At 40.2% G+C, this 12,163-nt stretch overlaps 1 protein-coding gene across 1 annotated transcript in view; it reads right to left on the bottom strand.

Annotated features, from left to right (window-relative positions):
- Positions 1-11,882, bottom strand: part of DNER (delta/notch like EGF repeat containing) — a 269,472-nt gene extending 257,590 nt beyond the window's left edge. The window contains exon 1 of the mRNA XM_039486808.1: positions 11,578-11,882. Within this exon, the coding sequence (XP_039342742.1) occupies positions 11,578-11,826 (249 nt within the window). The 5' untranslated portion in view covers positions 11,827-11,882. The remainder of the gene's footprint in view (positions 1-11,577) is intronic.
- Positions 11,883-12,163: the final 281 nt, after the last annotated feature.

The following is a 12,163-nucleotide window of genomic DNA, read 5'->3' as shown; positions in this document are numbered from 1 at the left end:
TGTAACCACTGTCTCAATTAACTGTTGCATTTTGCAGAAATGAATGTTTTCATTACTTGAATCTGACACCAGAGAAGGGGTGAGGTGAAGGCCGCAGCTGCGCCATGCTGCTGGCCGCCATTTTGAGCTGGAAAACTGGACTATGAGGGCATTCACTAGCCAGAACAGATGACAGGAGGGGAAAGGAAAATATTTAGATGGGCAGGTGCCCTTCATATTGGGCCTAAAAACAGTCAATAGTTGGGGCTTTGGCAGAAACATGGGCCAATTGTCTGCCATTTTGGAAATGTGTACAGGGAACTGATCAGACAGCATGGGCCAAAGGGAGCTTTAGAAAGGCTGCTGCTCATATCCTCTTAAAATGGTTGCAGCTGTCGGGCACCTGGAACAGAAGCTAGCACTGCAGTATAGCACAACAACTAATTGTAATGATAGCTACATGCCGAGGTTCCCTCCATAGGATCTGTGTCCTCAGCCCCGGCCCGGGTTGCTGCCTGGGAACAGGATAGGAATCAATCTTGCATACTTCCTAACCAGCATCAGGGTCCTTGCTCACAAAGAGATCCTGGCGTTCTGGGAAGATCTCTTCACAGGCCTCCTTGTGCTCATCCCCTGGTGAGTCTTGCCGTTTGTCCTTGGGAAATGGGTGGGTGAAGGGAGCAGGCAGCAGGCGCCACAACCTTGCTGGGTTTGGTGGTTGCGTAACTGTGTGAAATCCTATCCAACTCTTCAAAAAACAAACCAGTTATATGTTGCCTGATGAGATTATTTCCTGGCAATCTCTGCTCTTTATCCGGCACTGGCTGGCAGTTGTGGTCCTTCATGGGCATCTGCTTAGCAACACCCACAAACAGACCTTTATTGTGGTGGCTGGCTACAAAAAGCTTCCTGCACCAATTCTTTTCCCATATGGCAATGAGATTCAGAGTCTCAGCACAGCTCCAAGCAACTGTTTGCGGCATGGTGTAGGGCTTCTGGAGTAATATCACAGCACCTGTGATATATTCAAATCCAGGAACAAATAGGCAAAATCGGGCGCAGCAGCAGCTTTTAAATGAGGGTGGGGACATCCGGTCAACTTGACACCAGAGCGGGGGAGGGCATACAGGTAAACAGGTCAGTAATGGTCACCCGCAAAGCACCTGCTGGAGCTATGCCTATTTCTCAACAGACTGAGATCACAACCTAATGCTGGCAACTGAGCTGCTGACCAAAAAACAGCAAACACGTGAGAATCAAACTGTATCTCAGACCCCTGCTGCATCTAACAACCAGCCCTATGAAGTATTCAAATCATTTAATGTACAAGTTATTTTTGCAAAGCATTATGAAGAAACTGGAGATTAGTAATTTAAATTTCCTCTAAGATCAATTTAGTTACATTGTGCAGTTGGACCAGGTATCTTTTACCCCACGATACACTAGAAATGGCAATTATTGATACCAGAAACTCTGACAATTCAGAATCTACCATTTCAAAATAATGAATACAATTCACCTTTATATACAGTAATTTCTTCCAAGTTTCTTGAAGCTCTTTACAAACATTAAAGAATTAGTTCTCACAACACTCTTCTGAGGACAGGGTTTTTTCTCCATCTGTAAATGGGAATACCATGACACAGTAGGTAAAGTGACTTGCTCAGTATCCCAAACCAAGTCAGTGGCAAAGCCAAGAACAGAATCCTAGTCTTGAACTTTCACCAACAGACTTTTTTCCACAGAGCTCACAGCTATTCCTTCAAACAGTCCTGTTTTTATTTTACATCAGAAGGCATTTATTACTGTAAGGGAGAGCTAAAGAAAAATATGAGACAGATGTAGAGCACGGCTACATGAGTATCTTTTATGTGCAAGAGTGTTTCTGGATAAAAGACTGCACTTGACCTGTGGAAGAAATGGATTCAAAGCAAAGGAGGCATTACTTTTTCTAATGTACACAGCTCTTGCCCAGGCTGCAGACATAAGTTAAGAACAAACTCATAGCTGGAGACCAGACCAGTTCATCTGTATGTTAGTTTTGCTCAAAATAGATATTAGTCTTATAAGAATGTATTTCGTGTTTAGACTCTATGAAACGCTTATAAATTGCTGCATACATTAATCTCACTGGTAATGTCCATATTCCATGCTATAAGAAAATAGGTACATTTTGCTTTATAACAACTTTGAAAATGTTTGCTTGTGAACTCAGGCACGGGAATCATCCCCCTCACCATCCTGAAGGACTATCAAAATCAGATGGGCCATCAAAGAATATTGCAATATAAAAGATTAGTTAATGGCCCTATCACACCTTGGAAATGCTATGTGCAAGAAAGCTCATCCTGTGGACTTGGAAGCTGAATGAAGGAAATAAAACAAGGTCGCAGGAAAAATATCAATCTTTTTGGCTGTATGAACTCTGACAAGGCCAGAGACTAAACTGAAGCCAGAGATCCCGCGGGGCTGCCTCCTAGGTCCTCCCTGAAAGACACTTAGAATTGACAGATCACGCCAACTCTGTCATTCTTAGGGATTTAGATAACATTTGTGTGCATATGTTTGCTTGCTTTACCCTGTAAATAACTAACGCTCTTATTCCTTTTCCTAGTTAATAAACCTTTAGCTAGTTCATTGCAGCACTGTCTACAGGCCTCGTCTTCGGTGTAAATTCTAGGGTACAGTTGATCTGGGGTAAGTAACTAGTTTCTCGGGACTGGGAGCAACCTGAATGTGGTGTGATTTTTTGTGTAAGTAACCACTGATCACTAAGTCCAGATTGTCTGGGTGGCAAGATAGACTGGAGGATGTAAGGGGACTGACAATGACTCCATGGTAAGACTGGTATAGTGATACAGGAGTTCACATTTGTTGCTAGCTTGGTGAAATCTAACTATACAACATACCACCAGTTTGTGGTATTGGCCCTGTTTTTGACAGTCTGTACTGAGATAGCCATTCACAGTCATGAGCCACTCTAGACAGCGTGACATAGACTTTGATGTGATTTGCATTTTCTATGCTCTTATACTGTTATGGAATAGCTTGTTCAAGAAGTATATCACAAAGTTTTCTTTTAGTAATATAATTTATGCTTAATCTTGCTCATGTTGGAGAGCTATATGATCTGAGTTTCCTACCATAGGGCACTTTTTTCAATTTTTACATTATAGCTGTACAATGTAAATTGACAAGTACAGTAGTTAGGGAGATAGAACATTGAATAAAGTTATTTTACCTTCTGTAAGGCGTAGAATTAGTAGAAAATCTACTAGTAGAAGAGTAAGTCCTAACAGGTTGAATGTACTTATACACTACACTACCATTAGAAGAGGTTTTAGGACAAGGAACCACAACCTTCTCAAATGCAGCATTTTTCTATCTATATGTAATGGCTTTCATTTTGGTATGACTGATCCAAAACCAGAGGCTTCTATTACCAATGCTCTCCCACTAAGTTACTGGGTTCTAAAATATCTGTATCAACTCAGCTATCACTGTGGATAGCTCAATGGAGACTTCTGCTCAAAAAAGCAGATAAAATGTTAGTGTGCATAAGGAATGGGATGGAGAATAATACAGAAAATACTATAATGCATTACATGAATCAATTGTCCACCCTCCCCTGGAAAATTGTTTTCAATATTGGTTACTTCATCTCAAAAAGAATATCGCAGCCTTAGAGGAAATACAGAAGAGTGACAAAACTGATCAGGGTTTGGGAAGGGATATGATAACAATATAAAAAATAACAAATGGTACAGAGAACCTAGACAGGGAACTGCGACTCTCCCCATCACATAATACAAAATCAAGGGGACTTGTTATGAAATTGAAAGATGCAAATGCAAAACATAAAACAAAATATTTTCACATAAAATATAATTCGATAATGGAACTTCTTGCCACATGATATTGTTGAAGCCAAAAAATGACCAGGATTCAAAGAGAGACTCAACATTTATATGGATAACAAAAACACAAAGTTTTAAAAATAAATACAAAAAGAAAAATTAAAATAACTGTCAAATCTCATTCTTAAAATTTTTAGTCAATCTCTGACTATTATGGGTTAGGAGGAAACTCCCTTAGGGGACTGATTATCCCACATCTACTTACTATGGGGTTTCTTAAACCTTCCTCTGAAGTTGATGGTCTCCTGCTCACAGTGCACCCACAAAGCTGCAATATTACTACCAGAACTTGTCATCTTTTTGAAGGTTTTTTTCATGTGTTTAAGAAAGCAACCAGTTCCTATTTATTAAGCAAAATGTGGACGATCCTAGAACACTGTTTAAAAAAAACTAGAAAACATCTGACTATATCTCGACCTTGGAGTGCTCAACGAAGCCATAAAGTATTAGATATTGATACATATTTCAAAGGAAAACAAAATACTGGTTTACAAATAATCAGAAATCATTCCCATATACAGAGAAGTAAGGCAATTTTCTCAGATCAAAGCATATGAAAATGGAAAATTGTGATGAACAAGAACATGATGAAATAATTTAGCATCACTATATTCTGCAATTATTCAGTTACCTCAAAACTTTTGGCAAGTTTCTTCAGTATCTTTAATTACAGAAATGTAAGCCAATGCAACATCTGCAATTTCTCTTTATATCATGCAATTCTTGAAAGCCAAAAAATTTCATGGTGTAATGACCTGCATATGATTCAAAGAAGTGTTTTGAATAGATTTCAATGGGCTTGCTGAGTAGCTTGAAACAGAGATAGTGAAGGTTTATTAGTTGATAGTATAGGTTTATTAGCTGATAGTATATAAACTGTCAAATTGATCATAATACCCATTTGTACAGCTGAGACATAACATTTGGTCCTTAAATAATTTTAGCCTTCCCTTATAGGAATTGAGAAGAATTCAATTAGATAATTTATTGCAAACATTTGGAACTGCTGAGATGCCATATGAGAAAGAGGATTGTAATTTTTACAGTAATACCCACAATTCCTCAAGGGACAATACCAACTTAAAAAAAATCCCACTACAGCTACAAGGAATATCTAAGGTTACGATAACTGAAAGATTTGTGTATGTGGGGTGGGGAATAATTTGTTTACTCTGTCCAAGTGCTCCCTATATCCTATCCCCTCAACACTGCCGAAAATGCACCAGTTTCACTGCAGGCAGGCGTCTCCAACTCTGTAACAGAAGAGCAGAATTTGCACCTAAAGAATTACAAAACAAGTTTTCAAATAACCTTGTTAATTTTACACATAACAATACCACCCATACCTGTGCCTTGTGAAATATATTTGGCAAGTCTAATAAAAAACTAAACCACTATAAAATTGTCAAAATTAGCATGATGGCAAAGTCAATATAAGAATGTTGTGAAACTTGAACCCAGAGTTCAGTGGTCTGTCCCCAATAGTATTCAAACCATCCAGCTATCAACTGGGTAACACCTGGGCTGGAACACTATCCAACAGTTTGGGAGAGCTAGGCTGTTTAACAATTGCACAACGTTAGTATTCAATGGGTTTTCAAATAGCATAAAAGAAAGTGACACACTTAAAACATCACCTGGAAATGGTCTAAAAAGGATCTCCGCCAAAGAAACAAAAAGGAAGGAAAAGGACCAATGAACATCACATCTAGGAACAAAACTCCACAAAAAATCGATGTTAATACTTATGGCCTGGAATTTTGAAAGAGTGTATGAGTTAATAGTGCTGCTGTTCACCAGGAAACTGGTACAAGATCTCAGGAACCTATTCTATGCTGGAGAATGCACGGAGAGCCAACAGTCAGTCTTACAACAAAACAGAAGATGTCATCTAATTGTACAGTCTACTCTTATCTGCATAAATAAAAAACAACAGATGGAGTAGCCATATGAATGCAACATGATCACCTTCAGTAACTGCCTAGAAATCTAAGAAAATATCATCAAACAATTAAAAAATTGGGAATGGCCAAAAAAAAATTTGTTTAATATTATGATGTGTCCATTGTGAGCACAGGCCTAAAACAACTCCTTAAAGACTTTTTATCAGGGATGTCACCTCCTAGGAGGAGCAAGAGATACACCAGAGAAGGAATGGAATATATTAGGGCACTGATGTGAAGGTAAAGTAAATCTTCCCTTCTATCAGAACAGATTGAAGGTATTGAAACATTCAGAGCTGTGTAGCGCAGCCAGTAAATAAAATGTATTTACATAGAGGCATTAGTATGACCATAGGCAGAGGATGGCTAGGGATAGTCTATCTCTTGACATGTTATTTTCTAAGCCACCCCACCACCCACATACATGGCCAGCTAAGCAGGCAAAGCCCCATATCCAGGGGCACAAGGGCCAGGAAGGGGATAGGACGTTGCAGGGGAAGGTCTTGCCTATGCACTGGGTTCCCTGCAGATAGAACAGGATTCCTCATCCCACCACAGCGCACTGGCTCCTGAGCGGCACTCCCTGGGAAAGCTGAAAAGTTCTGGTTGTGAGAGGCTCTGTCTGACAAGGAGGTTCCGAAGTTGCATCTGGAGCAGGTCACAAGGAAAGCGCTGTGGCATCTGGAGAGCCCCAGCAGATGAGCTGGAGAGACCTGTGCAAGTGGAGATTCTGGGGGGTTCTCAGAGGAGAAGAGGATGGCGCTGGTGCAGAACAGAGAGTATAGTTTGCTAGGAAGGAATATAACAATCTACAAATGTTTGAAGAGCATTACTGTCAAGAGGGGATAGGAATTATTTAATGAGGTACATAGAAGTAACAACTAACAGGAAGGAATTAAGAAAAAATTAGGCTAAAATGTCAGGAAAACTCAAGCAAGATGTATTAGCATATGAGAGAGAGTCTCCCAAAGGAAGAGATGGAAACCACATTACTTAGGACTTATAAAACCAGACAAAATTTTAGGAAATATACTAGAAGTAAAAATCCCATAGTGACAAAGAGATAGAAAGGATGACTTGCTGGGACATTTCTATTCCAAACTTCCAAGCTTCTACGAATTTTTAATCAAATGGAAAGAATCTATTGTCTCAGGATACTTTAAAGGTGTTTTTTTTTTTAAAGAATCTTGTCTTTGGTTAAGATATCTTTTGCAATAAAACCATTTTTAAGAGCAGAGTTAAAGAGATGATATATCTGTTTCTTTTAAATCTTAAATCTTTCAATAGCGTCTCCAACTCAAACTCAGGATATATATTTCTTTATATTCCATTTCATATAAATAAATTGTTCACAGAGTCACAATTAAGTTGATTTTAGAAAACTTTTGCTGCTGCAGATACAGAAAGCTATCCAGCAGGGGGAGCACAAGAAACTATCCCCTGAATTGCTAGCATAACTACTGCAACAAACACTTATATACTCGTTGTAGGCTCCCTAATCACTTAAAAAATTAAAACTAACATCACCCACATGAGATATCTCCATTTTAGATATGGGTTAACTAAGGCAAAGATAAGTGAAGTGACTTGTCTAAAACTGAACAGAGAGTAGTAGCAAACCAATGACCAGAACTCAAACGCTGATAGCTAGTTCTGACCACGACCCAAAGGACAATACTTGTTCTCTGGCTTTGATTATATTATTGAAGAGGTCTATGAAATATGGATACAGAATACAACAAAACTATATTGCCAGAAACAAAACAAGAGGGGTTGTGTGACAACTGGGGAGAAAGGAAAATAGTTTATTTTCCAGCAAAAGGCAAAAAATAAAAATGATAAAAGTACCTGACAGTATCTCTTTAAAAGTAATAATAATAATTATTATTATTATTAATAGTTTCTACAGGAGATAAGATATGTTAGTGAAATTGTCACAGAACTTTGATAAAAGTGATTAATGTAAGAAAACTGAACCTGATAGGTTCATTTTATCATGTTCTTCATAATACACAAAAGCAAAGAATTAACTAGTTGAGAAAGATATATGCTTAAGCAATTGTACAAATCCCTTTTCTCCTGTGCACAAGTTGTCACTCCTTCATTAGTGCAATGTAATGAAAACCACACACATCCTTGAATGTGCAATCTGAAAATATTACATAATAAGCAAAACTAGAAGTTTTCTAGATAGCATATGTCAAATGTACCCATAAGTAATTCTGATGTATGCACAACCAGATATGATTTTTTCTTCCTCTCAATAGAAAATAGTTACCACAGCAACCGCCACATCTTATGGAAAAATGGTTCCTCATTACAAAACAAAAAACACACAAGTGAAAGATTGTACTTGGTGATAAAAAAAGCTGTGGATTTCAAAAATATCTTAAGAGCATCTGATGTGCCAATTTACTTCTTTGTCACTTTCTTTCCACCAAGAGCACTGTGAAGTGCATAAAAAATGGATCCAGCTAATACATTACTGAGGAAGTTCTGGATAATTTCCAGCTGTGACTATGTTATCAGTCCTCTTACAACATGTGCAGAGAAGAGTGCTGGCATGTCCTCTTCTGACCCTCAATTTTATTCCTCCTTACATCAAAGTAATGTAGAATCAGATGGATTGTTTACTTAATCTTTTTTATTACAGAATGTAGTGTGTGTGTCAAAACAGGGCTATGTTTTAATTTGTTTTCAGAGAACAAACATTGATAAGATATTATTCCACTTCTATGACAAAGAGCAGCAGTGCGAATTTACCATCTTCAGATTACTAGTGGCTAATTATTTCAACATAGCTGGATTCCTTACTTGTGTTTGTTTTCCCTCTTAATATTTCCTTCTCCCCATTTTAATAGTTTAATAACATCCTCAGCAATAAGTTGAGAAGCCTCTGCCTGAGGCTGCAGCTTTAAATTTGAAACTATCTGCCTGATTTAGCATTCAGTTTTCTCATATCCCTTTTTGGAATTAAAATTCCTTGTGTTTCAGAATCCTTTTGAGTCAGAAAAGTTCATCAACAGAGTACATATATTGTTTTCACCTGTGAGGGTTTCTTTTAAACTGCTAAAAAGAAAGGCATCTGAACTATTGACCATTCCTGTAATTCATATGTATTCATTATCCTCATTTTATCGAAGTAGGAAACCTTCTTGTACGCAGTCACATACAATATTTTACTAATTTCTCTTTCGGCAGATGATTTGTCCTCTCTTTAATTACAACTATAGTTTTTTTAAAAAAATCACTTTTCAGAATGAACTAAAATGTTTATGCTTCATCTCCAGTCCTGATAGACAGGTATGAATTTCTTTTATCTTTTGTTTAGAGAAAGTTTCCCTTATAAAACTATTGTTCCATGGGTTAAAATAAAAGTCAATGATTATTTCAAATAAACATTTTATAAACAATACTCCCAGAATTAGTCCTTTCATATTGTTTAATAAAAAGTATGCTTGTGAATTCATTATCTATTTTCTCAGGTTACAAAGAAATTTATTCCTCTCCTCTACCAAAACCCCAGATACACCTCCTGCAGATTATGACACCAGTAAGCGTTACAATTTACTAAAACATTTAAGAGAGCCATTTATCCTTCAGTCATGGATTTCGGACACTAACATGTAACAGCAATAGGCAGCAGCACAAATGCAACTTTGCCTTTTCTAGAGCGGAAAACACAGTAAACGCAAGTGCAAGTAGTCAAATTCTTACCAACAAGACTGCTAACATTTGCCGGGGGGTGGGATTCTATTTAATCCACTTTAATCTCTCTGATTTTGCAGCACCTCATTAAACGGTAATATTTTGACTTTCATTGTTAAAAGGAAGCAAGTGAGACATTTTAGGGCAAGCACAGAAGTATTTCTTTCTAAAATGCCTGCAGTTCACTGTCACTTTCAATATAGTCCATACAGTGCTCGTTACTGAACCCTACACATGGATATTCATGGCTTATTAAGAAAAAAATCTGTTCTCTCCACCCACACAGGAATACTATAGCTTTGATATTTTGTGACCTAATGAACACATATATAACAACAAAACAAAATCAGGCTAGTTCTGTTAAGGAGTGTGCTGTTGAGAAAAAAAAATTAACGTTAGTTTACTTGAATCAGTTTACCTCTGTGTCAAATCCTGTAAACCAGGAATTGTTGCCCAAAGAAATGTAAATCAATATGTGTTTTATTATAGTTGTTGTCACTGGAAGTATATCGCTATCATTTAAACCCCCACAAAACAAGCCCTTTTCTTTACCTATAAGGGAAAGAGGTGGTGGGATAAATGGAGAGATTTAATCTATATTTTAGATTAATGTGGTATCAAAGTCATTTACTAATTAGAGACAAAATGCAAGGATTATGAACAAAACCTCTTCATATGGTGATCAGCATTCACTTGGGTCTTCATAGACCAAGTAATACAATATTTTAACAAAAAACTGTATTAAATCAGCATATGACCAAGCAGGCTAGAGAGATGTTATTCATATTCCCTATTGTCCATAGTTTTTTTTTTATTCTAGATGTACCAGATAACATTTTTCTACCCTTACATTGACATTTTGATCTTTCTGCAGAATTTAATAAGGTGAAACCAAGTGGCACACAAAATGTGATAGGAAATGCATGCACTAGAAACAAATAGTCATCATAAACCTATTTAATTAGTCTTTTGTATATTCAGTACAATTTTGCTAACCATTTTCCAAAAAAACTCCAATCATTTTGATCTTAAAAGAAATAATATATTAAATGCCACCAGAGTACAAAAAGAAAAGTGAAGAAAAAGAAAAGGGATCCATGCTAAAACATTCTGACTAATCCTGGAAAGCTGCCTAATTTCCTGAGATCAGACCCGTTTTCATTCACCTTTTAATAATTTAACCCACCAAGTTTGCATTTTTTTTATGCAGGTAGGGTTAAAAGCATTGTGCAGGTTTGATATGTCAGTCTTACAAGCCTAGGAACTAAACCCCAACACTTGACCAAGAACAGTCAAGCTCAGTTACTCTGAGTAATAGCATCCACCTTAAATATTTAATGGGTTTCAAAAAAAAAAAAAAAGGATTAACGTCCGCAGATAGTTTTTTGCAGGAGATAGAAACTGCACCTTAGGTACTGCCCCTGACCGACCGCTATTACCACACCTAAGAATCTGGACACTTCGCTAAGGAAAGAAGGGCAAACGTTATGACCATATACATACACCCAAGGAGATAGCTGGGTGCATGTATGTATCAGGTACCTATAACAGAAAAGAAGGCAGCTATACAGACAGGCGCATAATGCACAGCTGTAGAATACGTAGATGGATTGAGGCAATTCTAGCCACTGTGCAGAGGACAGTACATAACCTATCACAGACAATATATTAATGCTGCACTAATAGATGAATACTGCAAAGACACTGATGTCCGTTAGTGACACAGAGCTGCAGCCTGACATACAAACAGCTGGGTAGCGGTAGGGACCGATAACCGAAAGAGGACGAATGAATGAGCCGACAGACACACCGAGCCAGACCCCGGAGACAGAGAGAGCTGGGACAGAGCCAGCCTCCCCGACACAGAGTCCCGGTGGGCAGAGCGAGGCAGACAGCGCCACAAGGGCGCGAGAAGAGCAGAGAGGGGCACACACCAGGGCACGGCCCGGGGGACGGGCAGGGGCGCAGCCAGGCGCGGTTGGCGGCGGGGCACGGGCAGGCAGCTCCCCGCGCAGCCCCAGCCCCCTTACCTGGCAGTAGGTGCCGGTGACCCCGGCGGGGCAGGCGCAGCTGTAGGCAGGCTGGGGCTGGGGCAGGCGGCGGGGGGCGGCGGGGCCCCGGGCCGGCGCCGGGGAGCAGGTGCCGTTGTTCCAGCAGGGCTGGCTGAGGCAGGGGTCCCCCGCGGGGCCGGGGGACGCGGCGCTGAGCGGCCCGGAGAGGCAGGCGCGGCGCTGGGCCAGGCTGAGCAGCAGCAGCAGGAGCGGGGCGGCGCGGGACATGGCGCTGCAGCGGCGGCCGGGGCTCGGGGCCGCTGTGCGGCGGCGGCGGCGGCGGCGGCGGCAGAGGACACGGAGGCTGCAGCTACGCGGCGCTTCTCAGCTGCTCCGCGGCGCCGCTTGCCGGAACAACTTGCGGGCGGGGACTAGGGCGGGGAGGCGCCGGGCTGCCGGGATCTTTCCCGCCCAGTGCCCGGCAGAGGGCGCCCGGCCGCGACTGGGAGAGGAGCGGGGGCGGCTGGAGGGAACCCGGGGCACCGGCCGCAGGGAGACCAGCCTGGGAACACGCCCCTTGTCACGGGTTAGGGCTGGTGGGAGCAGCGCCTGCCCCCCAGTGTAG

The sequence above is a fragment of the Mauremys reevesii genome, linkage group 9 (genome assembly GCF_016161935.1).
Source record: "Mauremys reevesii isolate NIE-2019 linkage group 9, ASM1616193v1, whole genome shotgun sequence".
Lineage (NCBI taxonomy): Eukaryota > Metazoa > Chordata > Testudines > Geoemydidae > Mauremys > Mauremys reevesii.
Note: the sequence above shows the minus strand (reverse complement) of the source record. Positions and strands in the feature narration are given on the sequence as shown.